This window comes from Ochotona princeps, chromosome 21 (assembly GCF_030435755.1).
Source record: "Ochotona princeps isolate mOchPri1 chromosome 21, mOchPri1.hap1, whole genome shotgun sequence".
Lineage (NCBI taxonomy): Eukaryota > Metazoa > Chordata > Mammalia > Lagomorpha > Ochotonidae > Ochotona > Ochotona princeps.
Window position 1 is genome coordinate 35,208,968 of NC_080852.1, and position 27,303 is coordinate 35,236,270.

The 27,303-nt window shown below is 43.2% G+C and overlaps 2 protein-coding genes and 1 long non-coding RNA gene across 3 annotated transcripts in view; 1 reads left to right on the forward strand and 2 right to left on the reverse strand.

Annotated features, from left to right (window-relative positions):
- Positions 1–21,347, forward strand: part of LOC131482901 (uncharacterized) — a 34,143-nt gene extending 12,796 nt beyond the window's left edge. Inside the window, exon 4 of the long non-coding RNA XR_009247397.1 lies at positions 21,043–21,347. This is a non-coding gene — a long non-coding RNA (uncharacterized LOC131482901). The remainder of the gene's footprint in view (positions 1–21,042) is intronic.
- On the reverse strand, positions 1,177–2,358 carry LOC101517057 (vomeronasal type-1 receptor 48-like). Its single transcript, XM_012925934.2, has one exon. It carries the CDS (start codon positions 2,338–2,340, stop codon positions 1,378–1,380), a length of 963 nt encoding a protein of 320 aa, XP_012781388.2. The 5' UTR covers positions 2,341–2,358; the 3' UTR covers positions 1,177–1,377.
- LOC101516819 (vomeronasal type-1 receptor 90-like) lies at positions 9,466–10,380 on the reverse strand. The gene has a single exon (XM_012925927.2). The coding sequence runs from the start codon at positions 10,378–10,380 to the stop codon at positions 9,466–9,468; it is 915 nt and encodes a 304-aa protein (XP_012781381.2).
- Positions 21,348–27,303: the final 5,956 nt, after the last annotated feature.

Here is a 27,303-nt window from a genome sequence, read left to right on the forward strand (position 1 = left end):
TATGTACAAGGCGAGGATTTTAGCTGTTGGGCTGCTGCGCTGGGCCCTGCTTTTGCTGTTTTCAAAACCCAGTGTTCATTCAGAAACATGTTGTTCAGTCTCTATGTATGTGTGCATTTCTTAGAATTTCATTTGCTAATTTCCAGCTTAGTACCACTATGGTTAATAAAGACACATGGGATTATTTAATCTTTTTGGATGTGTTGAGATTTGTATTCTATGACCTAGTATTTAGTTTATCCTGGGTGATGTTCCATGCACTGATGAGAAGAATGTGTATGCTGCAGTTTTGGAGTGGTCCTGTTTCCCTTCCAGCTGCCTGCTTGTAGCCTAGGAAAGCAACTGAGGATTGCCCAAAGCCTTGAGATCCTGTACCAACATGGGAGACCTGGAAGAAGCTCCTGGCTCCTGACTGTGGATCAGCCCAACTCTGGCTGTTGTGGCCACGTGGGGAGTGAACCAGTAGGTGGAAGATCTTTCTGCTTGTCCTCATATCTGTACATCTGCCATTATGCCAGCAGACAGGGTCTGGCACAAGTGTGTGTGGGTCCTGGGTAGGCAGGCAGGGCACCAGACTGGCATGGCACACTGCTAGAGGACCAGGCATGGGGGGCTGTGGATTGTTCAGGGAAGTGGTTTTGGAGATGTGTAGGAAGGAGCACTGATGAGCAGAATGTTATAGGTGAGGGTAGCTTCTGAGGGACTTACACCAACCTGGCTACTGCACTTGCAGTTAATGAGTGGGCTGAGACCAGGTGACTTGGAAGAGGGAAACCAGAGGACCTTTTAGGGCCAAACCAATATACCGCCCATGTGGGAGCCCTGAGCTGGGATTCTTGATATAAACCACTGTCTACCAATGCATTCAATAACTATGGCTGGGAGGGGGGCTGCCTGTCAGGGCTTGACCTCAGTACCCATCAGTGAGTGTTGGGGCAGTGGTGGACCATATTAAGCTGGGCCATGACAATAACCAGCTCACGACAGAACTAGGTTTAGGAGCAGAGTCTGAGAAGTAGAATTGCTGGATCATATGGGAACTTATGGTAATAACTGATTAGATACCTAGTAAGGCAATGTACAGTTCACTGTTGAGTTCCTAGTACTTTAAACTTTACTGACTCTGTAACTATGTGAGTCACACCATGCAGTGACAAGTGAGATCAAACTCACCACTCTGTCTTGAGGAGCCACTCACACAGAAAGTTCTCTTATGTCAGCTTGCACAAGTACATAGTCCCATCATCTATTATGACTTGTTATGTGCATGCATCAAAGCAAATAAATCCAAACATCAAGCTTAACTCCGTAGTATTCTTACCCCAGACAGCATACACTGGATGCTACAGTAGAACATTATGAAGCCAGGGCAGTGGCTCATTCAGAGAACTTATCTGTGAGAACAATGAAACATTGATTCCCACCTCCCCAATTGGTTTTCCAAAAGGTAATTATACGTTTTTCAGTACTGATGAACACCGAAGGACTGATGGCGGCATAGCTGTAGGCCACGATAGTGTGGACACAATAAAGAATTTGGCTATTGTTCAAAAGGACTCTTGAGGAGGAGATAAAGCAGTCCAGAATGGACATGACCATGAAGAAGCACAGGAGCAACAGGATGGTGCGGGTGGCCCTGAGCTCTGGGGAGGCTCTTGGAGAAGGGCTAGTGCCATGAAGATGCCGGGACTGCCTCCTGTGCCTGCACAGGAGGGTCACCATGTAGGCACTGGAGAGGGCCATGAGCCCCAGGAGGAAGACATCTCTCATGGACACCAACATGGAAACTGTTAGTCTTAGGAGGAGACAGCTCATGGGCCTGATAGAGCAGTGATCAGTGACATACATTAGACTCTCTGAGGTGAAATTGGGAGTGGCAATGATGGTGGTGATGAGGTGACTGCTAATGGACATACAGAAGAAACACAGGATGAGAAGAGAACATAGGTTGTGGTGTGTGGAGGTCTGTTTGAACTTGGCCAACCAGGAGCTCCTGGGGCTGAGGGTGATGGCCTGGAGGACTCTGAGCAGGCAGGTGGTGCACAGGGAGAGGCCCCGCAGTGTCCGGTAGGAGTAGAAAGTTGTTTTGCAGATGAAGTCATTCCAGATACCCTGAGATTCAAACGATCCCCGAGCCTTGATCCCCACAGATAGCATCATCAGGTGGATGAGGGCCAAGAGACCAATAGGCAGGTCTGTGGGCTTGGGTCTGCGCCGGAGAAAGAATGTGAAGATGTGGAAGAGCAGGAGGAAGGCACTGGCTGAGATCCCAATGTCGACTTCAGTGTAGTAGGTGTATCTCATGTCAATGGTTTGGAATATGTTGTTCTTTTTATCCATAGGGTAAGTGGAAGAAGCATTTAGTGAGTGTCTGAGGAGAAAATGAGAAATATTTTTTCACCACAAATATTAGTACCTTTATCTGTCTTCAGTAACATTGTTGTCATCAGCAAAATGTGGGATCAGTGCCTGGGCATCCCTTCCTGGTATTTGAGACACAAACCTGCCTCACAGCCCTGAGGCCACCTCTACTTTGTCAGCTACCCTGTGTTGCTAATGCACCAATGGAGCAAAAGTTGAAGTGTACATACCAAACATAGAAGTTGATCTGAAACGTAGTGGTGACCTAGAAATGTCGTCTTGGATATATTTCTCTTATCCAGGTCCTCATGTATGTGATGTGGGGGACTTAATACAACTCTTTAATAATTGATCAACACTGTTTCTGCTAAAGGAGAGAAGGTCAGAAAAATTACAAGAATAGCAAAATATTTTGGCAATATTAGTTTAGAGAACTCTGATATAATTTTAAGTTTTTCCATTTAATTCCAAAAGATAGCTACATGTCTTACTCGGTTTTTACTGCCATGTCAGAGGCAATAGCTTTTGTGAGCAGAGCCCAGTTATTAACTCTTAGCAGGAACATCTTCTTTTTTAAATCATGCGTGTGGAGTGTAGAATGTGGGAAGGAACAATTTCAGGATCATCCTAGTTTAAGGCTTAACTATAGAACAGATGACCAACCAATTAATTCCCCCCAAATGGATCCCCATATGAATCCAAGCTTTCATCCCTCTCTCTGGTGATCAGTATTTCTATAGACTCCAGGGACCCAACACAGAAGTTGTAATTGAAAATGTCTGTTGGTAGAATATGTCTTATTGAAAGCACATTTTTTTGCTTCAGTTCTCAATTTAAATAGGAGACATATACCATTTAGAATAGTTTCCAGTCACACTGTAACAAATAAACATCATTTGAAAGTCAAGATCTTTAAAAATGATTGTTTAATTCTACTTAAATAATGATGTTGGAGGAAGATAAAGAACAACGTTAAATGAAGAGCGTCTGTCTGCAAGCTTTCCGGATTGCGTGCAATCACTTGCAGATTGCTGTAATGGTGATCTCGTCTGTGTCACTGCACATGGCATATGCTTAGTTTTGCACACTCACCACCTGTGAGCTAAATATGTACTGATAATGTTAAAGCTAATAACTTAAAGTGGTTGCACATTAGTGGTTTGTAAATAGCATTTTTCAGCTGTTCTGAAATTTTCTGTGAAATCCAGCTTTTATTTAATTCAGTGTCATGTTGATTTTAGGACTTGCACACAAAATGGTGTGAAGCTCGCTGTGTAGTTAGTTGGCTGTGACCTCCTACATCCAGTGTTACTTAAGAGCAAGTAGTGCCACAAACATCAGTGTCTTAGGAAAAGCGGGAATGTACACAAGGCAAGAGGTGGCATTCATATTGAGGAAATTAGGACTCCAGCTATGAGGCAGAACGTACCGTGTGTGCATTAAAATCACTGTTTATACACAGGAGGCCCGCAGAGAGATCTGACATCAGTACAAAATAACACACATCACAGGGAGAACAACGTGGAATTTCCAAGAAGAGCAACTGTGGGGAACAGGAGGGAAAGCAAAGTGGTCAGTTTCCAGAAAGAAGCATGTATGAAGGAAGGAGGACCTGGGCACCCTGTAGTGTAGCTGATGGGGAAGTTGAGGATGCAGTCAGAACTACTGCAGCTCAGTGGAGACTCCCCAGGAGGAGCAAGGATGCAGTCACTCTAGACATCATGGCCTCCTATGAGTACCCAAGAGTGGACAGTCACTCAGTAGGCTCCAAATTAGTGACCCATACCCAGCCAGGTCCTCTGAGGTCATGTGACAGGTGGAGGAACCCCCTTGGCAGTTCCAAGACAGTCTTGGGTGCTAATGACTTTGTGTGTGTTCAGGTCCGTGGGAAATGAGGGGGGGGCCCTACCTGCTCCTGCCTGCAGTCTGAATGGAACTGTGCTCACACTCAGTGTGATTTATGCCCAGCATGCATGAATGAGTGCACAGTGGACTGTCATCATTGTGACACTCGATGTCTACGTCCTGACCCTGTGGTCCTTGCTGTAGTTACATGCTGTAGCTTACAGGGAAATTGGACAAGAGAAGTGTGGGTCAGGGTGGGGGCCGGTGAGATTGGCCATGCTCTGTGCATGTGGATGTGGGACTGAGCATCCCTGCATGGATGTCGGGGTTGTGTACAAGGATGCCATGGAATGCAGGAGCCCAGGAGCATTTGCGAGAAACACACTGGGCAGCTGTTTCTAAAATAATCCCAGGGGACACTAGCCATCATTTTTGCAGCAGAAAGGCTTGGAAGCACAGCTGCAGACTCATATTTGCAGACAGAATCATTGCCAGAGCCGCATAGGTCAGGATAAGGGAGAGGACTGTTTGAAGACTGTAGACCAGGCACCCTGAGCACTTACGACGGGCATTTTCCTTACTGGAAACAGGAATCCTGCTGAAGCCCTGCTCACTGCACCAGAGATGGAGGTGGGGGCGTGAGTGGTCTTCTGTCTGAGCAGCCCTGGCTTTCTTCCATCATCACGCTCTCTGAGAGACAAGAGAAGGACACGGTGTCCCATATTGAGATGTCACTGTGGAGAATCTGAAGCCTAAACCCAGACTGGGCAGGATGAGGTTCCAGTGCCCGAAAGGTTGCTGACGAATTGGGAGAGGGTGTAGTTGAGGAGACAGTGCAGAGAGAAGGGGCCGATGGAAGCAGGTCCTCTCCCTCTGTAGCTCTTGGAGATAGCGCCCCTGGGTGTTGTGAGCTGTGCAGCGACAGCTTCCATCACCTTCCCTTGATTTCTAATATTGAATGGAATTACTGCACATCGTGTCTGTTCTCACACTGGAGTCATCTGCTTTGTGGAGTACAGGCTTTAGGGTGTCACCATTCACTCAAAAAACTGTGACATTCAAGCAGGAAAAAGAATGTTTCCAGAAAAAATACTGGTCTATTTTACTCGGTGAAATGAGGTTACAGTTTTTTTCTTTTTCTTTTTAAAATTTGATATGGAAATTTTTATGGGCAAAAATACAGCAAAAATAGAATTAATAGTGCCGCTTGGCTGGTGAAATTAAGGAAGGCAAAGCACTATACCTAATAGAAATAGTAATTAAAGCATATGGATTCCTTCTGCACATGTGTGTGCCTAATAACACCTCCAAAGATAACATAAACTCCCAAGATAGCACAATATGGGGCTTGAGTCTCACTACCGCCAGTCCCCAAAAAGTGTCTTAGTGAGAAAAACAACTGGAAACCTACAACTACTTATTTTCTGAGAAAATCCTCAGTTTTTAGGTATCTGGAAATTAAAGAACTGAATCCTGAAGAAGCAGCCTTCCCCATTGCTTTCCACAGAGACCGTCTCTGGGCTGAACAAAATCAAGTGGGGCCGATGTCTTCTCTGAATTTTCCACCCTCCTCTCCATGGCGCGGTGCCCCCTCTGTCCCTGCTCAGTGGCCCAGCTGTGCCTCGTCCCTGTCTGTGCACTGAAGAGCTACTCACCAGCCAGGCGCGTGAAGGGGATTCCATGCACCTGGGAAACACCTGCAGCACTTTAAGGAAAGGCTGTCCTGAGCTCATCTCTCTGTGGATGTCGTGTAGGTGTCTGCATAGAGCTGACATGACCCCACTCGGGAGCACAGAATACAAAGTCCCCAGCAGGCATGTCCCCCATCTTCGTGTCTCTCTCTATTTTCTCCTGGATAATTGCCATCTGGGGAGACCTGAGCTCAAAACTTTCTGTGAGTGAGAGGGTCAGCAGAGGCCAACTCCATCAACCCCATGGTGATTCTGAGGTCACTTTACTTCCCCCACTCTCCACACTGTGCAGTGGCCCTTGGTGCTCCGAGATCCTCTCCCCACAGCGTGTGAGGGTCCCCTCCCACCCAGGTCTCCTCTCTCCCTGGGTGTTTCTGGTGCTGTGCTCTATTTCCCGTGCTCTCAGGTTCTAGGTCCCCTCTGTGACTGTGTGGACCCTCAGAACATACTGTACATCGGGGATCCTGGGGTGACATCGGGTGGCCATTCTCCCTCTCTGAAGATCCTGGGATGACATCGGTGGCCATTCTCCATCTCTGGAGATCAAAGGATGACATCAGGTGACCGTTCTCTATCTCTGGGGATCCTGGGATGATATTGGGTGGCCGTTCTCCATCTCTGGAGATCTGCTGGCCATCAGGTCTGAGGGCTACCTGGACATATCTTGGGTGGAACCTGTAGGATGCTGTGTTGTTGTTTACTGAGCCAGAAATGAGTTCACTCCCGGCTCAGTGCATGCGCAGTCCTGCCCCACAGCCCTTGTCTCCTTAAACAAAATGGCTCCCAATATGGCTCTAGGAGGTAGACTGGGCTATGAAATCCACCCTATTCCTGCACCGCCCATCTGGGACTTGCCGCTCTGTCTCTGCTCCTGATCAAATCAAACAGACTAGCAGGATGGGCAGTTTTTTGTCTCGGTTTATCTCCCGAGCTCCTGGTGAAAGTCCCTTCCCACCTTGTTACTGGCGGAGTCCCAGCTGCTGGTGTAGTTCAGATTCTCACTTGCTGAATGCTGCTAAGGTATCGGTCACTGCAACACTATACCATTTTATCCGCTGCTTTCCCGTACCTGTCCATCTCCAGATGTCCCTCTGCTGTTGTTCTGTCCTCTTCTATTTCCTGGAATGTGCCCTCTCAGCTTCACACCGGCTAATGTTTCTCCATTTGTTTAAACATGTTCTTACTCTATTCTGCCATTTTGAATGTCTCATCACCCCAATTCTTAAGCTAACCAGCAGGACTTGTAATTACATGGAGTTTGGCCCACATATCTTGATTCTCACCTGGCTTACTTTTCTTGGTATAATGTCTGCTAGGCCTGACCCTGTTGTCACAAATGACAGTGTTTCTCTGAGTGTGTCTGTGAGTATGATGTTTCTTTGTCTGAAGTATGCTTATACATACTTCAAAAAGTTCATGGGGAATAGGATGAAGTTTGGTATTTTTTGGGAAATATATATATATATATTTTTTTCTTATTGTGATTATTTCTTATCACTCCCCAATGTAAACAAGAACAAAAACACAAGGGCAACCCTAGGACGATACCCGTGACCCAGTTGTTGCCCATCTTCCTGGTCTGCACTTGTCAGTTCCTTTTGTATAACACCAGGACCCCAGTGCCCCAGCCTTTTCTCCCATCCTAACAGATGCAGAGACTAGGCCACCAGGTGGGAAGCTGAACCACAGACCCCACTCCATTTACAGTGTGGGGGCTCCCCTGCAGTGAGTGCTCTATCTCACCCTTGTGAATCTTTCCCAGAATGATCCTGCTCAAGCTACAGACCAACCTTGTCTGTATGGTGCTTAGCAACTGCGCCTCACAGTTACATACATACATACATACACACACACACACAGAGAAGGAAGACAGTTAAAGTGATCTTGCATCAGCTGGTTCACTCTCCAAATCAATACAGTGACTGGGACGGGGCCAGGCCAAAGGCAGAACCCAGGATGTTGTTCTTGGTTGCCCATGTGGAGCAGGGGCCCAAGTGCCATCTTACGCATCCTTACCAGGCACATTGGCAGAGTTGGATCAGAAGTGTGGCAACCAGGATTTGAACCAGCATGCATATGAGATGCTTGGCATTGTAGTCAGTGGCCTAACTTGCTAAGCTAAAGCACAAGCCCCAGAACATTTTTTTTTATATATATATATTTTTTTAATTATTTATTATTTAACTTCAGTAATTACATTGTATTATGTGACACAGTTACATAGATACTTGGGTTCTCCCCACCCCTCCCCAAACCCTCCCACCATGGTGGATTCCTCCACCTTGTTGCATAACCACAGCTCAAGTTCAGTTGAGATTTCCCCATTGCAAGCGTATACCAAACATAGAGTCCAGCATCTTATTGTCCCATCAAGTTCAACGGCTTCTTAGGTATACCCTCTCTGGTCTGATGACAGAGCCAGCAGAGTATCACCCCAGTCAATTGAAAGCTCCAACATACCATCAGCAAAAATTTACATCATTATGGAATTAATTGACATAGTAATGAGTAACCAATATGTTAAAAGTAAATGCGGGTTCCCAGCCACCTTCTGTGACCACCTCACCTATACTTCAATTTTAGTTTATACACAACATATAACATTCAAAACATAACACAGAACATTTTTTTTTAAAGATTTATTTTTTTTTTTTATCACAAAGTCAGATATACAGAGAGGAGGAGAGACAGAGAGGAAGGTCTTCAGTCCGACGATTCACTCCCCAAGTGAGCTGCAACGGGCCGATGCTGCGCTGATCCGAAGCCAGGAACCAGGAACCTCTTCCAGGTCTCCCACATAGGTGCAGGGTCCCAAGGCTTTGTGCCGTCCTCAACTGCTTTCCCAGGCCACCAGCAGGGAGCTGGATGGAAAGTGGAGCTGCCGGGATTAGATCCGGCACCCATATGGGATCCCGGGGCGTTCAAGGTGAGGACTTCAGCCGCTAGGCCACGCCGCCGGGCCCACCCCAGAACATTTTTAATGCAATGTAAAACAGACCAGTATGAGTACAATGAGTGTATGTTCATGAGCACTTGATAGGATTGGTGAATTTTTCAGTTATGTACTTTCTTTGTGGTACATTGGGATGACTAAGTCCATCTCTTTGCAGGTTGTGTGTCTGTTTCGATGTTCTTTTGTAGTAACTGCTTTCCTGAATGATAGCTCTCTGCATATATCCCTGGGTGACACTGTAACCACATTCACCTCCTTGGTGCTCCCTGGGTCTCTTTAGGATCCATTCCCCCCATCTTTCCAGACTCAACATCCATCCCAAAATCATTGTTTTGAATCCCTTCAAGCTTGAAAGTCAGTGTAAGCTCTAGTTGTTATGTGTCTTATTTGAATTCAGCCCTTGGGTTTTCTCAACAATGTAGGATTAAATGCTCTATCATTTACTTGTCAACATGCACCAAAGTGAATAGTTTCACATATACAGAAATCTAAACTCCATAAATTTCAGTGAACCTAGAGAGCATATTTGGCAGGCAATCATGAATCATTTTGAAGTAAAAATTTTGCTCATCTAAAGACATGTTATTTTTCCCCTGAATAATTTCTTTCTTTCTTTTACATGGATTTGAAAAAGATGATCATTCGTTTTTCACTGCTAATTAACACCAAGGGACCAATGGTGGCATAGCCATTGCCCAGCAATATCTGGGCACTCAGACGCATGAGGTCACTGTTCCACCACATTCCTGAGAGGGAATACACAATACAGTCTGTCAAGTAAAAGAGCACAAAGACACTTGTGAGCAGCAGGATGGTGCGGGTGGCCCTCAGCTCTGGGGAGGCTCTTGGAGAAGGGCTGGTGCTGTGAAGGTGCCGGGACTGCCTCTTGTGCCTGCACAGGAGGGTCACCATGTAGGCACTGGAGAGGGCCATGAGCCCTGTGAAGGACACATCTCGGAAGATCCACAACATGGAAAATGTGTACTTGGGTAAGTATCTCTGTGGCCAAACAGAACATGATTTAGTGGCAAACAAAAAGCTCCTGGATGTATGATTCGTGGTGGCAGCAACAGAGATTAAGAGATAAGCACTCATGGACAAATTGAAGACCCAGAGGAAGACAAAGACACACAGGCTGTGATGGGAAGATGTTTGTTTGAACTTGGCCAACCAGGAGCTCCTGGGACTGAGGGTGATGGCCTGCAGGACACTGAGCAGGGAGGTGTTGCCCAGGGAGAGACCTCGTAGTACCCGGTAGGAATAGATGACTGCTTTACATGTGATGTCATCCCATTGTTCCTGAGACCCAAAAACATCTGTGGCTATGAACCCTGAGATGATCAGCATCACCAAGTGGATGAGGGCCAAGTTCCCCATGGTGAGGTCGGTGGGCTTGGGTCTGTGCTTTAGCAAGAACATGAGGATGTGGAAGAGCAGAAGGATGGCATTGGCTGGAATCCCAATGCTGACTTCGTAGAAAACGGCATTTCGTATGGCAATAAATCTGGGAAGCATTTTGTTTTTACTCATGTTTTTGAGAAAAAAACAATAGTATATATCTGAGGAAAAAATAGTGAAATTTATTTTTTTAAGAAATGTTAACTGATTTATCAATTTCAACTACAACCACTTCTTCATGAAAATGTGTGAATCAGTCCCAGGAATAGTGAAATTTACTCTATAGCTTCTTGGAATCCACTCTGTTCCAAACTCCACACCTGCCAACCTTGACTGGGTAATATTTCCCATTAGCAAGCTCCCAGAAGAACTGCAGGATAAAAATACCATTGTGTGAAATGTATATCCTATCCTGAGTTTCACCTTTAGTATTTTTTTCAAAGTCAGTGTAATGAGTTATTTCTTTTTATATTGGCCAAAATCCCAAAACATTTCTGGGCATATAGTAAAAATGTTATTTTTTTTTTTGGAGAATTCAAATGGTATTTTAGAAATAGAAAGTAGAAACAGATGACCAATGCAACAAGCATCAATGGGATATCCGTATGCATGGTTGTATTATTTTCCATGTTTAATTTATTTTCAAATAGTTTTAATACATAACAGATTAAATGTTGGTTAGTATCGACTAAATTTAAATCTATAATTTGACATTACTCAATGTGTAACCCTCTGTTGTCACTTAACATGTGAGCCCCATTTGCTGCATTTATACAGGTGAGCATCTTATTTACATTACTTATTAGAATGACTATTCTCGCAAGAAGATCAGATAAATGTATGAAACAGATACAGGGGCTAGGAAACAATGATCACTATAGAAAGTGCAGCCATTACTGTTCTCAAAAGGCCAGCAACAACTTTTTTCTCATGAACAATTCTTGAGAAAGTGCAGTCGTAAGTGGCTGGCTCTGTCCCTGCCCACACGAGTGGGAGGAAGTGAATGCCACAGAAGCAGGCTCTGAATAACCTCTATTCCATAGTTTCTTCATCTCTGTACCTTGGATTGTGGAAAAAGAATTGATCAAATATGTGACATACTCATCTCCACTGATACATTTGGCAAGATAAGGTGTGATCCTGTGATGTGCTCAGGAGAAAACAGGGAAACGCTTGTCCTGTCATGCACCTGTCTTCGTGTTTCCATTAAGCACACAGCTCTGAGTAGTCAGCCATGTTTACCTGCGCTGAGAATGTCGATGCATGCAAGTGAGATGAAATACGCTGATCGTGCTTTAAAGTAATATCTGATAGATATAAATATTTTAATATAATACCGAAAGTTTGCAATGCAAACGTTCCAAATTTCTGTTTTCTTAAGTCATTTGAAATATGAGGATTTCCGTGGTATATTTGGATCATGTTGGGACTTAAAAAAACATTGAAATATTGTTTTAAAAAAGAAAATTTAGCTCTATATAGAAAAATGTTCTCTAAAATTTTCATTAAATTGCTTCTATTAAAAACTATGCATAGAAAAAACTGCATAGATTTAAAAATTTATTTTGCAAAAATAAACATCTTTTAATTCAATTTTATTCAAACATGTTAAAATTCCTTATGTAGACTTTGCTTTAATTCAGATTATAAAATAGAACCTTCTAAGTGTGAATACATGATAGTATAAAACTAACCTGTTATCTTATAGAGGTCAGTTGTGATTGAGGCATTACTGAAGTTCAGTGTTTATCAGGGAGTTGTATATGGAAAGGCAGGAAATATGATTGCAAAGGATGGATCATATCTCTAAGGGAAATTGCCCCGAAGGAGCAGATAAACTTCTATTTTATCTGAATGTTGATCAAGGAAATGACACATTTGGCTGCATTCATGGGCACCCACTGAGTATTGCCGGAAGGACCAGTAGAAGGGGCTAAAGACCAGAGTCTGCTTACCCAGCTGTCCCCACACTGCTGAGTACACACTAATACTGTCACTGGATCACATGCTGTATGTCTGTCTCTTACTTTATTATTCTAAGAAAAGGAATGTCAATATCATAGTGATAGCTATTTGAGAGCTGACATTTCATTAGAGAAACACTTTCCAAGATATGAATGTTTCACAAAAGAAGCTAAAACAGGTGTTCTTAGTGAGTTCTCTTCCACTGTTCCTCCTAGTACACAATGCTGACTAGCACAGCATAGTGTAGGAGAGCCCAGGAAGAGCTAGGAGATCTTCCTTGATATGGCTCCTAGGAGTGATAGTGCTGAGACGGAACCTGCCCTCCTGAGGAATCAAGCCTCCCAAGGCAGGTGAAAGCAAACTGACCTTTAATAGAACGCAAGGACATAGATCATAGAGCAAATGATATGGAAGAAAGTTCTGAAAGAGTTTTCATTGGGACAGGGCACACCATAGGAGAGGAAGGAGAGGTTAAGTCAGAAAGTTAGGAGAACTAAGAATACATGGAATAAGACATGTCAAAGAACATCAGTATTTCACTGAGAATTTGCCACTAGGCGTTCATTGACTGTGAAGACTAATCACCCTTCAGGAGGAACTGGATGCTATTGGACTCCCTATGCCACCCAAAACAAGGAGGCAGTCACTTCTGACATTCTTTCTCCAAATCCTGTGGTCATGGCATCATCAGACTGATCATAAAGTAATGAAAAAATCTTGGGTCAATGCACCTGAACTAGTGGTCAGAAGAGAACAGAAAGTGGAGATAGAAGAAGGAAAACCCGCAGGGGACCCCAGTGCAAGTTTTCTATTTATGACCTGGTGGGTGCACAGATGTAGGGTGAGGGAAAGAAGAGGGAGGGCGTATGTTCTTTCCCCAGTAGCCTGAGCGTAATCGTGCATCTGTCTTAGGCCTGAGTTGATGAGTAAATACTAGGACTTATGTCCAGCACTTGTAATAAGCTTTAGACACACACAAACATACTTTGGTCATTGGTGTATAGCTGTTTACTATCACGGTCTGGTAGCTGACAGTGACCATACTTAGTGCACACATATTAGGAATTCTGTGGTTAAAGTGTCTTTTTCTCTTTGTGTATTAGACAACTCAAACTGGAGACTTCTGAAGAGAGCCTTGGAGGAACAGCTAACAACAGCACAAAGTTTTCACCAAAGAGGTGTTAGTGTGATGCACAGAGATGCCGTGACACACATGAATAGCAAACAACAACCTTGGGAAATACTTACGTAAGTGAACGGCAGCTATTTACTGGAGAACTCTGTTAAGAATATTTGTGATGCAAGCTGAAAGTATTTTAAAGTACAGTTCAGAGTGCTTGCTTACCCTTGGGTATTTAGGGCACCAGTGTTTTTATGTGTAGTCTGAGAAAAATTACGATCAGAGTAGTTCTTGCTATCCCACAGAACAGCACAGGAATATTCAGAGGGCGTTTTTCACTGAAAACTTCCAGCGTTTCACAGACACTAACAAGACGGTCCTGCATTGGCTTCTGCAATCAAGTGAAGTAGGAGCAGCCTATTTCCTGTTGAAGCAAATTTCACTGTCCTTTTCCATATTGTCTGTATCTTCCTAAAAAGGAACATTTATCTGTTCCAATTAACATATGATAGATAATACAGATTATACAGAAACAATAAATCTTGCATCAATAATATCTCATGCATGAGTAATCAGCATCGACATCAATGTATATAAAAATTATTTTTAATTTGGACTTTCCTCCTAAAATCATTTGTGGATTATTTATCAGTAAAACAGAGAGGGGCTTTAAAATTTTTTATGAGATTTTATTCTTTCAAAATTTGCTGGTAGGAAGAATAAATCCTCACATAGTCTCTCTATTTCTTTTTAGTGTAATTTCAACCTTGTTTCCCCATCCTCTACTTTGGAATTTCCTCACTGGCTAAAAACTGATTTTATCAATATGACATTTGTGACTATAAGGACAAGAAACCTCTTTCTGAGACTTGTAGACAGTGTGTAAGAAGCTGATGCTTAACTTTTCCAAACGTTGTTTTGAACAAAGATTCTCATGTCCATCTAAAGCATTTTTAAAATTATTTTTTAAAACAAACTTTCACATAACTTTAAGTGGTAGTTATAACTACTCCATAAAAGAATAGATTTGATAATATCACATGAAAACTTAGAGTTAGACTCATCCAATAGGTGATACCAGGGAGATGTGTGGTTATGAGAGAGTAGAGTTGTATTATAAAATAATTAGAAACTGTACATTTTGAAAGTCAAGTAATACATTTTTTCACCCAGAGAAGTGAATGGGAAACTACAATTGATCTGTTAACTGTTCTATATGAATAAATGCAAAAGTTTTACTGGCTCCCAAATTAAAAGATCAAATATTCTAAGATACTTTTCACATTGTGCTACACAGAGAACACCTGTGAGTCACGGAAGACTATCAGAGCCCTCATCTCTTTTGAGACTTCTAAAAACCTCACTCTAGTCCTATTTTCTCCCTTTCCTCCCCTGCCTAGGAGCCCACCCAGCCCTGATCCCCATCTGTGGAAGAGTCGCTTACCAGAAGCACAGGTGGGGATTCGTGCACCTGAGAGGAACCTGCAGCGTTTTAAGGGAAGGCCGTCCTGAGCTCATCTCTCTGTGGATGTCTGAGAAAGGTGATGAGATGTTTCTGGGGAGCTGAGGACACGGAGTTCCCAGTGGAACATGCCATCTGTCTCTTCGTCTTTCTATAGTCTCTCGTGGATGATTAAGCTATGCTCAAAACTTTATTCTGAGGTCCTCGACACTTGTGTGAGGACCAGAAGCAGCCCAGGCTAGACATACCAAGTACTGTCATCTAAGTTCCAACCTTTTCCACACTGTGTGAGACCTCTGCTGTGTACTGAAAGACAGCTGAGGCCCTCTAAGTGTTCCCAGATGCTGAGAGTCCTCGCTACAGTAGGACGGCAGCCTCTTCTTTATACCCATTCCCATACACATCACCTGGTTTCTGAGGGGCATTAGTCATAGATTCCATGATGTCCAAGCTCTTAGTTTCAGGTATCACGTTCTACTCTTAAGTAACATAGAAAGAGAAATCTCTTCTGAGGTTGAATGATTTTCTCTCTCTCTACTTCTCTCTATAAATTTCTTTAGGTAAATCTTCTGCCTACTGATTCACATGGACTCAAAACTGCAGCCCCTGCAGGTTGGTGGTATACATCTTTCAGGGGATGAAACTCACACCTCTGCACAGCAGAAGGAACCTGTGCACTGCATGCTGATGCCCTGAGAAATCCACATATTGACCTCTTGTGGCACTAACAATGGGGACTAAACCATGATGCAGCGATGTGGTGTGAGCCAGGAGTTCCTGGCATTGGAGGAACCCTGGGTTCAGATGTGATTGTTCTCCCAAAGCAGAGATGTCAGACAAAGTGATCTGGAGAAACTCTGATTTCATTTTGTTGAACTCATTAGGAAGGGCCCACCCCATCAACCCCATGGTGATTCTGAGGTCACTTTAGTCCCCCCTCCATTCTCCACACTGTGCAGTGGCATGTGGGGCTTGAGTTCATCTCCCCACAGCGTGTGAGGGTCCCCTCCCCCAGGTCCACTCTCTCTCGGAGCACCTGCTCCCTGGGTGTTGCTGGCTCTTCACTTTGTTTCCTGTGCTCTCATGTTCAAGGTCCCCTTTGTGACTCTGGTTGAAAAGTAGAGTTAATAAAAATAAAATGGGTGAAGAGATTATTTTTACAAAGAAGTGGAAATATAAAGGGTGACCAATGGAAGTGTACAAACTGCAAACTATGCCTGGTGCGATGTGAAATCTGCCGTCAGTGGGCCTTGGGTGGACTGGACAGTGCAGCAGAAGCTTCAAGCAACTGCAGCCCCCTGTCACCCTTCTGCTTTCTGCTGTGGAAGCAAGACCCCTGCCCAGCCCACCCTCAAGGGGAAGGCATTATGTACCCCCTTCTGGAGGGGACTCTATCTGAACATATGGTTTTTAATCCTGTTTCACTTTTTCTTCTCCTAATTTTACGTATGTATGCAATCCTTTTATTTTGTTTGCAATGCTTTTTTGTGTGAATGTCAGTGTTGGTTATATATTTGTACTTTGAACCACTTGCCTTGTCATTCATTTTACTGCTCCAGTCGTTTCTGCTTTGACGATTGGGAGATCTTTGAGGTGAGTTCCAGGGCCACTGTCGTGCTCTGGGAAAACTTTCTGATGGAAGATGTTCAGTGTCCTCTGGTGTTTACTTTGCTGGGTCCTAGACTCAGCTGATTTTCCACGGAGTCAGACTTCTTGTCATTGTGTTTGGTTGACTACGTCATTGGTGAGACTGGAGTAAACTGAAAAGTCAGGATCCTTGTTCAAGCAGAAAACAAGTGCCCTCACCATTCTAAATCAAAGTTGTGATGTGCAGTTGTGCTTTTATTTGCTCTTTAATTATATTTTCAATATAATTTAATGTTTTTATGTTATTATCATATATTTCAATACATGTCTGTAGTTATACCATGTCAATTTTAAATAACATGTAAGAGCATTGGGCTTGCATCTGGAATTCACAATTTATCTAGTTCATAGTCTGTAGTTTGCACACGCATGTGGGTTTTATTTGTACTAGGATAATGAAAGAGCTGCAAAAACCAGCTGTGTCTGCTACACCTTGACTCACAGGCAACTACCAACAATCTCTGCCCCTGGTTTATTGATGATAACAAAAGCCTAAAAGGAAAATTATAAGTATATGTTGCCCTGTCTTTCCATTTCCTTCCATTTGTGGGCATAGGAGGTTGGCTCGTGCAGTGAAGTAGCAAGTGTGAGAAAGGAAGGGGCAGGGTCCCTTGATTCTGGCTGATTCTGAGACTCTGTTGCCTTCTTTGTGCATTTGAATCAGGTGCTGGTGAGAGCCAAAAGCCTGTGGTCTCTGGGCTGTCACTCCCTACTCCTGTGTGGGACACTGCTGTCTTTTAACCACTTTATCTCCCACATTTTGCCTATCTGCTGGAATTTGGAGATCACCTGGACCACAATGATTGCCAGTGAAGGAGCTGGCAAGACACATACTCCTGTACTCTTACTTATTTGCAAACTCCATGTTTCATGGAATATAGAAAGTTTTAGTTCATAGACAAGCTTAGTTAACAAACTCTGAAAGTTGATAGAATAAAACCCAGCAAATTTTAGCACCTATCCTGTCAAAAGAGGAGTGAATGAAGAAAATGTGGTATATCCATGCTATAGAATACTACTTAGCCATTAAATGGAATGAAATTTGGAGCTTTGCAAGCACAAAACCAATAGCAAAATCAATTCTGGCTTCGTGCATTGCATTGGTCCAATGGGCTAATCAGGCATTATGGTTCCAACCAAAATAGGTCTGGGTGGCCCTCAGACCTACTAGCCAGCAGGTTCTGGCAAGGCCAGCATCCAGTGAGTTAGGACCGCTGGCATCTCCCTTATCCCAGGCATTGCTGGAGGTGGGAGTGGGAGAAAAGCTATGCAGACAAATGTACAGCTACAGCATGGAATCACAGGGGCTGGGGAGTAGTGTTCCAGAAGCAGCGTAATGGAGACTGTGGTAGAAGCCTAGCACAAGAACCTGGGACTGAACATTGCTGGAAGGAAGGATACAGCTCCATAAAAAAAGAACAGTGTACAACACAGCTAAGAGGCCAGCCCTGAGAGGAATCTCCTAGCCAGATTAGCAATGACCAAGGGCAGAGATACAATAAATATTACTGATGCCTCCCCTGCAAAGGAGCAAAAGCATTCGTCAACATCAGAGTTAACTGAGCAAGACATCGAGAAAATGGGGAATAAAGAATTTTAAAAACTTATTTTATCTTATCAACAATGAGAATCACATACAGGAGTTCAAGGAATTTAGGGAATATGTTATACAGGAAACTACAGCTATGAGTCAAATGAAAGTTGATATATTATAAATTAAGAACAATGGATCAAATTAAAAATTCAGTGGAAAATCTCAATAATATAATGAGTGAGGCAAAAGAAAGGATCTCAGAATTGGAAAATATTTCTTGCCAGAATGGGGAAACAATTAAAGAGGTGGAAACTGAATCAAGCTAAGAAAAGTATTCAAGAATTGAGAGACACTATTAAAAAGGCCAAAATAAGAGTCATAGGAGTTCCAGAAGGTGCAGAAAGAGAATTTGGGTTTAAAGATGAGTTCAGTGTGGCCCGGCATGGTAGCCTAGCAGCTGATGTCCTTCCTGGCATGCCCTGGGATCACATGTGGGCACCAGTTTTAATCTGGCAGCCCTGCCTCCCATCCAACTCCCTGCTTGTGACCTGGCAAAGCAGGCAAAGATGGCACAGAGGCCTTGGGACCCTGAACCTTCATGGAAGGCTTGGAAGAAGCTCTGGGATCCTGGCTTCGGATCAGCTCAGTGTAGGCTGTTGCAGCCCCTTGGGGAGTAAATCAATGGACAGAAGATCTTCCTCTCTTTCTCCCATCGTCTTTGTATCTGACTTTTCCATAAAAATGTGTCATAAAAAAACCATATGATCATTTCAACAGATGCAGAGAAGGCATTTGACAAAATCCAATATTACTCCATGCTAAAAACCTTAAGAAATATAGGCATAGCAGGAACATTCTGCAACACAATCAAAGCAATATAAGAGAAACTCATGTCAGCATCATGCTGAATTGAAAATGACTGGAAGCTTTTCCACTAAGAATTGGAACTAAATAAGGAGGTCTACTTTCACCACTGCTATTCAATATAGTATTGGAAATCGTTGACAGAACTGTTAGGCAAGAAAAAAAAATTAAAGGAATTCAAATTGGAACTGAGGAATTAAATTGAGCCCTGTACACAGATGACATGATTTGCTACACAGCAGTACCAAAACATTCAATCAAGAGAATATTGGATCTCATAAGAGAATTTGGCAGGGTAGCAGGATACAAAATTAATGAATGTAATTGATTGACCTTGTATACACAAATAACTCCCTGGCTGAGAAAAGAAATTGTAAATACAGTTCCCTTTAAAATAGCAGAGAGAAATCTCAGATACCTTGGAATCAACCTAACCAAATATGTGGAAGACCTCTATTATGAAAATGACAAAACATTTGAAAAAGAAACAGAAGAAGACACTAAAACATGAGAAAACCTACCATGTTCTTGGATTGGCAGGATCAACATAATCAAAATGTCCATAATACTCAAAGTAATATACAGATTCATCGTGATCCCAATCAAAACTCCAAAAACATTCTCCTCAGAAATAGAAAAGATAATACAAAAGCTCATCTGAAACCACAAAAGACCACAAGTAGCCAAAGGTATTCTGAAGAATAAAAATCAAGCTGGAGGAATCATAATTCCAGAGTTCAAGACAGATACTTAAGCAGTAGTCATCAAAACAGTCTGGTACAGAAGCAGAGAAAATTAATGGAACAGAATGCAAATCCCAGAAGGGAGTCCACATGTGTTCAGTTAATCTTGGACAATAGAACTGAAAATAATCCAGAGGAAAAGTCTGGTCTCTTCAACAATTGATGTTGGGACAATTTGGATAACAGTTTGTAGAAGTAAGAAGCAAGACCCCCCCACACCTGTCACCTTATACAAACATAAGCCCTAGATGGATCAAGGACCTCAATTTGTATCCAGAAACCATCAAACTATTAAAGGAAAGGAAATCATAGGAAATGCTCTTCAAAATGTAGGAATTGGGAAAGGCTCCTTGAAAAAAATACCAAAAGTACAGGTAGTGAAAGCCAAAACAAATGGAGCTACATCAAACTAAAAATCCCTTCTGCAACAGCAAAGGAAACGATCAACAAAGTGAGGGAAAAAAACCAATGGAATGGGGAAAGATCTTTGCATACTACACAACCGACAGAGAACTAATATCCAGGATTTACAAAGAACTTCAGAAACCCAGTGGCAACAAAACAAATAACCCGGTGAAGAAAAAGTTGAAGGAAATGAACAGACATTTTTCATAAGAACAAATTCAAATGGATAATAGACATATGAAAAAAATTCTCCGGCTCCATAGCTATCTGGGAAATAAAAGTGAAAACCACATTGAGGTTCCACCTAACTCCAATGAGATTGGCCTACATTCAGAACTCTACTGGTGTGGATGTGGGGAGAAAGTTTTCTTCACTGTTGAGTGTAGGCTACTGCAGCCACTGTGGAAATCAATATGGAGTGTGCTAAGAGAGCTGAAAATTGATCTGCCATATGACCCAGCTATCCCACTTCTGGGAATATATCCAAAGGAAATGAGATCTGCATGTGAGACAGTAACCTGTAATCCTAAATTCACAGCAGCAAAATCTACAATAACAAAGACATGGAAACAACCCAAATGCCCATCCAAAGACGAATAGATAAGGAAACTGATACATCTACTTCATAGAATTCTACTCAGCCATTAAAAAGAATAAAATTCTATAATTTACAACCAAATGGTCCCAACTGGAGACCATTATGCTAGGTGAAGTAAGTCAATCCCCAAAGGACAAATATCATATGTTCTCTTTGATATAAGGCAGGCTTTATGCAAAATACAAAATTGAGAGCCCTTTCAATACTGTTTTTGCTGCAACTCATGGGTTTTGGAATTTTTGTTTTTATTTTCATTTCTTCAAAATAGTTTCTTTTATTAAATTGTCCACTGACTAACAGATCATGCAGTAGCATCATTTTTTCCAAGGTTTTTTGTTTTCTTTTTCATTTCTTGATCAACACACTCGTTATTCAGTAGCTTGTTATTTAATTCCATGGTGTTGTAAATTTTTTAAACTTTACTCCTGTTATTGATTTTATGTCTTTTCATTTAAGGAAATGAATAGTAGCTGTAATAGAGACTATCAAATGCAGATGTGAAGATACAATGCAGAATGCATCTCTACTTCCGAACCAAAGATGGACTACCAATGAAACTCTTAAACATACCTTGACAATTGGAAGCTTGGACTCTCTGTCATTTTCCTCAATGTTACGATACAGTGAAACAGAATGATGGATTTACGACTGCTTATGAAGGACTATACTATTGTAATAATATATGAGAAACCAATCTGGGGAAGGGAATTTTGGGAGGGGGTAAGGGAAATCCCAGAGCCTATAGAATTGTATCATAAAATTTATTTATTTTTTAAATTATTTTTAAAATAATCTTACTTAGTTGATTAGGGTGCAAAGGGTCAAGGGCTACAGGGTGAAAATGGGTAATACCATTGTTTCCACACTAATATCATTTTTTCCTTGTATCTAGGGTCAGGGGAGAAACAAAGGGAAAAGGCCCACCCAGCCTCCCATCCATCCCAATCCCCAACGTGAGGTGCACTCCGAGGGTCCTGCTCAAGCAGTTTTGATAGTTGAGCAGTTCTGGATTGCTGCCAATCTCGCCGTTCCAATTGCAATGAAACAAATTACCTATTCAGAATCCACTGGCTGACAGTCTCTTCATGGTTGGGATTCTGAGATCAGCAGTTCAGTTGGAGGGATCGCCAAAGAAACTTCATCTGAGATGATCCCAGGCCTGATTCTTGCATGAGTTTGCTAGTACAGGTCCAACACCGTCCGTCGTGCCAATCAGCTTATGCACATGCTGGTCGTTGCTATTGCTGGGTCAGTTCTGTTTCCAGCCCTGTCTTCCACACGAACCAACGGGTGTTGTAGTCCAGCTCGATCCTGCCCACTTCACGCTCGGTCCTCAGATCTGTGTCTGGATTTTCTACACCCCTCACAGTCAGTGCTGGTCATTGTTGTATTTCTAGGGATGTGTTGTTTTTATTCAGGCTGTCTACCTTCTCGGCATGCAGCCGTGCCAAGGGATCCGTTAGATCGTTAGTATTCCCGTGAACTTGGTGGCGACCTCCTCAGCGCCATCTTCTGCTTCAGCTGTTTACCACGTCTCCCTTCACCTCAGGTAAAAGTTGTAGCTTTGCCGCTGCTCCTGAGGAATCCAGTTGGTTTCCTTCCCTTGTTTTAATGTTGCCCATTTGGTTCCTTGCTAATCTGTTCATTCCTTCAGGCTTTTTCTCCCTTTGTGGGAGTTGGAGGGAGGGTTGGTTTTATCTTTTCTCTCCAATTCCTTCAGGTGCGAAGTTAGGTTTATTCATTCGAGAGCCTCTCCCCCTAAATGTAAGCGTTTGCAGCCAAAAATCATCTAATTCCTCCTCGTATTTATAATAATATGTCTTGTTCCAAGAGGCTTTTTATTTTTTCACTTAAAATCCGCTTTATGCGAGATGACAATAACCACGCCTACTCTTTTTCTTTTATAAGAAAAGGTGTACTTATTTCCGTGACATTAAGCAGATCAGGAAAGGCTGAGGAGTGTGGGCGTCCTCAGGTGGGTGCTAATGCACCCTCCACCTCACAAGTGAGGGAGGAACGCGGACTCAGCGCTCAGCTACTTGAGCCGCCACGTGGTTGGTCTCCGCCCAGACGCAGCTGAGCTCAGGTGGTCGGCGCTGGTCGGGGCTGACCCTGCGCTGCGGCCTCCGGCTCCCACCGGGACGGCCCGCGCCTGCCCGTGCGCCAGGACCCCGACCTGCAGCGACCCCGCGACCCCGCGGGACCTCCCGGGAGAAACCGGCTGCCAGGACTTGGGGAACTGGCAAGGCTCGCAGCTCAGGTGCCCAGGTAGGTGGCCGGCAGGTGGGGAGCGGGGTGTGAGTCCCACGCGTGCCAGGTGGGCGACAGGAGGCTCCTGGAAGTGCGCCCCGCGGCCCTGGCTTCTGGGTGGAAGGGTTCTGGGCCCCATCTGGACTCCTGTTCAGGCTCCTCTCCTGCCAGGCTGTGGGGCCCTTTCTTGGCGTCTCTCGGGGGTTCTCTGGCTGGCCATGGGGCTGAGCGCTGGTTTCTGGGGGCCCATGGCAGGGCCACGGCACGGAGGGATGCGTTGCTTTCTGGCTGAGCTGTTAACTAGAGAGTCCAGGGTTTGGCTTTTGTGGTTGTTCTCCCTGTTTAGTGAGGTCTGGGGGCGCGGTTTCCGAGGGTCTGAGGTCCTACAAACGGTCGAACAAGTGAACAGAATGGTTGCTTCTAACAGTCTTTATAAAATGTTATTATTAAACTTCATTTATGTGAGAGAGAGCAGGGGGAGGAGAGGAGTTGAGAGAAGTGAAGCTCCCATCCCCTGGCCAAACTCCCCACTTGCACCCGAAGGCCTGGCTGTGGGGTCACTGGGCCCAACCAAGGAGTCCATTCTCATTGTGATCTGGTCCCTGAGTGGTCACACCTGCCTCCTGGGGTCTGCGTGGGCAGGAAGCTGGAGTCAGAAGCCCTAGCGGGTTGGGATGTGGGAAGCTGGCGTCTTAGCTATGAGTAGCACCTGCTCCCAGGTCTGACTGCACGCAGGAAATGGGTCACTGGGCAACTAGGGGTGCCATGAGCTTTGCTCTGCTGAGGTTGCATTCGGGTTCAAAATCTGGCAACACCTTTTGATTGATAAACTCCCAACAAATGAAACCAAGTTCCTCCGGGTGAACAGGTGCGCCTCCTAAGGACCTGCTGTTGTCTGGGTTACTAATTCAAGCTCTGTTTGGTCTTCAAAGTGCTGCTGATGCTTTCTTTTTTGAAGTGATTCTGTACCAGCAAGGTTTTTTTTTTTTCAGTATTAACGTATTCTATGTTGCAATACTGTGGTTGTACTGGGAGGTTTTAATAGACATTGTGAAATTTCAGTTAGAATGCCCGTCACCTCAGACATTACTTCGTGTTGGGAACATTGAAATTGCTAGCTGCTTTGAAGTGTTCAATTAATGATTGACAATCATCGCTATCCTGATGTGCCATAGAACAATGGAGTTAGTTCTGTGTGTCCGACTGCCAGCCCTGTACCACGACCCACTTACCCCCTCTCCTCCGCCACCCTGCTCCTTCCTGGGCTTGGGGAACCACTGTTGTTCTGTCTACTTTGGTGAGCTCAACATGAGCTCTTTGTCTTCCTGTGCCTGACTGAGCATGATGACCCTCACTGCCACCCCTGCTGCACTCTTTACGCCTGAACAGTGGTCGGCTGTGCAGCACGCTCTGCCTGCCTTGTGTTCTTCCCTCTGTTGACGACTGAGACCTGGGGACCCACCACCTTGGCCGTGAACCGTGCTCCAGTACACACGGTGCTCCAGTACACACGGTGCTCCAGTACACACGGTGCAGGTGTCTTGGCAGACTGGTTTCAGCTCATCCGGCCATGAGCCTGTGTGACCGTTAGATGCTGTGGCGTTTCTAGTTCTGGGTTGGTGAGGGGCCACCAAAGATTTTTCCCTATGATGATGTGGATTTGCCTGACAATTCCCCATGTATCCTCACCAGCAGTGTTGTTATTTTTTGACAATAACCATTCCAACTGGAGTGTGGTGATAACACATTGTGATATTTGCATATTAAAATTGGGTTATTGTTGTGTTCCTTACATATCTGGCTATTAATCTCTTGAGTAAGAATTTACAAAGATCTTTTCTCATTCCATAAATGCTTAACTCAGTTTTGTTTGTTTTTTACTGTGAAGAAACATTGTATTTTGTTTATGGTTCCGTTGTCAATTGCTTTTAAATCTGCCAGACCAATGTCTTAAGTAATTCTCTTATTTTCAAGTAGTTTTATGAGCTTAAGGCTTATAGTTGTGTCTTCGATATTTTGGGTTTTTTGTGTGTATAATTGAGAGATAAAACTAATTCAGCTCCACATGTGGAAATGCGGTTCCCTAGTACTGCTTATTGCCGACTGTCCCTCCTGCATGTTGCTGCTGTCTTCAGTAAAAATCAGAGGGCAGTGCACATGGGTTTGTTTCTGGATTCTCCATTCTGTTCTCTGCTGCATGTATGTTTTTATTTCTAAGGAAGAGAACAACCCTCTGGTTTGTTCCTCACGTGCTGACAACCACCAGAGGTGAAGCCTGCAGCAGGTACTCCATGGGAATCTCTCATGTGGGTGGCAGGCACCCAAGCACTCGGGCCGTGATTTGCTGCTTCCCAAGTGAACTAGCAGGAAGCTGGGTCAGAAACAAAAGCTGGCCTGATCCCAAGCACTTGGAAGTGGAATGTTGGTGTGCCAAGCAGCATCTTGACCTGTTGTGCCACAATACCCACACCATTGTGTCTGATTTTTGTGCTGGTGCCCCGCTTTTCTTGTTATTTCATCTTTGTGGAGTGATTTGAAGTTAAGCATTGGATTGCCTCCAATTTCTGTTCTTTTCACTCAAGGTCTCCTCTATTTGTCTTTTGTGTTCCATATGAACATGTGATTGTATTTTCTAGATTTGTGAAGAACATTGTTTACAAAAATTTGACAGCAATATTATTGAATCTATAGATTGCTTTGGGTAATATGGATATTTATATAAGTTTTTTTTTCCAGTGGTGATCTTTTTTGTGTGTTTATGTTTTGTGGTTCTATTGGTGTTTGGTTATTGCAGAAGTCACTCATTTGCTTGATTAGCTTTATTCCTAGGTACTTTTTAAAAATGTATTGGAAATAGGACTGCTTTCTTGACTTATTTCTCAGGACTTTTGTTTTTGGTGTCTAAAACTGATTTTTTATCTTCAGCCTTATTGAATATGTGAGTGCTAACATTTTTTTGTTGGAGTATTTGTTTTTCTTAATTTACAATCATCTCAAACATGCTAATGTGAGTTCTTTCCATTTGGAGGCTATTGATTTCTTTGTGCAGTTTGATTGCTGCATATGACTTCCTATACTGTATTTAATGAGTAGTGAAAGTTGGCATCCTAGCCTTATTTCTGATTTTGGAACAATTTCACCTTTTGTTTACTATGCGTGATGGTGACTTGTGGGCTTATCATATATAACCTTTACTGTGTTGAGATATTTTTATTTATACTGAATTTTATTTTTGTAGCTTCTTTAGAAACAAAAAGCTAATGTTACTGTTACGATGAAATTTCTAAATGCAAACAAGCAAGACATTTAAAAATCCTCTTTTAAAGGTACATAGATTAAATCTATTTCTATGATTTGGTAACTATTGTTCTAGCTGATTTATTTAATAGGATTTTTAATGAACAAATGCTGAATTTTATGGAATGCTTTTTCTGCATGTTGAAATCACATTTTTCATTCTAACCTGTTGCTTTGTATTTATGGATTTGCATATGTCTCACAATGCTTGAATCATGATAGTACCCAGTTGATCAAATGTACATTTTTTTAGTACCATTGCCATCAGTTTCCCAGTGTGTGTGTGGTGGCTGGGGTGTAGTTTTTGCAGTCAGTTTTGCAGTGTGTGTGTGGCGGCTGGGTGTAGTTTTGCAGTCAGTTTTGCAGTTTGTGTGTGTGTGTGTGTGTGTGTGGCTGGGGTGTAGTTTTGCAGTGTGTGTGTGTGTGTGGCTGGGATGTAGTTTTGCTCTGCATGCAGCAGGGGTTTTGGTGCGTAGGTTTTGTTGAGTTTGCTTGTGTGTTTATCTGGTGTTGGTATCAGAATAATGCTACAACTGTGCAATGGGTTTGGGAGGGTTCCTTCCTTATCAATTCTAGGGATAGTTGTTGTTTCTAAAATATATTTTTATTTTGAATTTTGAATTATGTGATACAACTTCATATAGGCTGGGATTTCCACCCCCCAAAATGCCCACCCCCATCAGATTTTCCCCATTTTGTTACAATAGTGTAGTCCTTCATAAGGAATCAGAATTCTATCAGTCTCATTTAAGTGCACCCCGACATTGTTGGTACAATGTCAGACAGTCCAGCATCCCACTGTCTACACATGTTGTAGGGATAGTTTAACAAATTCGCATTACTTACCCTTCCAATGTTTAGTAATGTAAAATGAGGAAGCATTCTGTGCTCAGCTAGTCTTTGGAGCTCTCTAATCAACAAGTCAGTTGATTGACCGTGACTTATCTGCTCAGATTCCGTTACATTTTAGTTAGTCATGTGTTCAGAACATCCATTTTCCCCGTTTTCCAAGTTTGTTGGTATACAGTTTTTCTAACAGCCCTTCATGGTCTTTTGAATTTCTGTGGCACTCATGGTCATCTTTTTCTACTCTGATTTTACTAATTTGTACTTTTTTTTTTTTTGAGAGGGAGAAATCTTTTGTCGAATAGCCATGCCTTTCAAAAATTA

Coding starts and splice junctions, on each gene's coding strand:
- LOC101517057 (XM_012925934.2), bottom strand. CDS start 2,340: ATGGATAAAAAGAACAACATATTCCAAACCATTGACATGAGATACACC.
- LOC101516819 (XM_012925927.2), bottom strand. CDS start 10,380: ATGAGTAAAAACAAAATGCTTCCCAGATTTATTGCCATACGAAATGCC.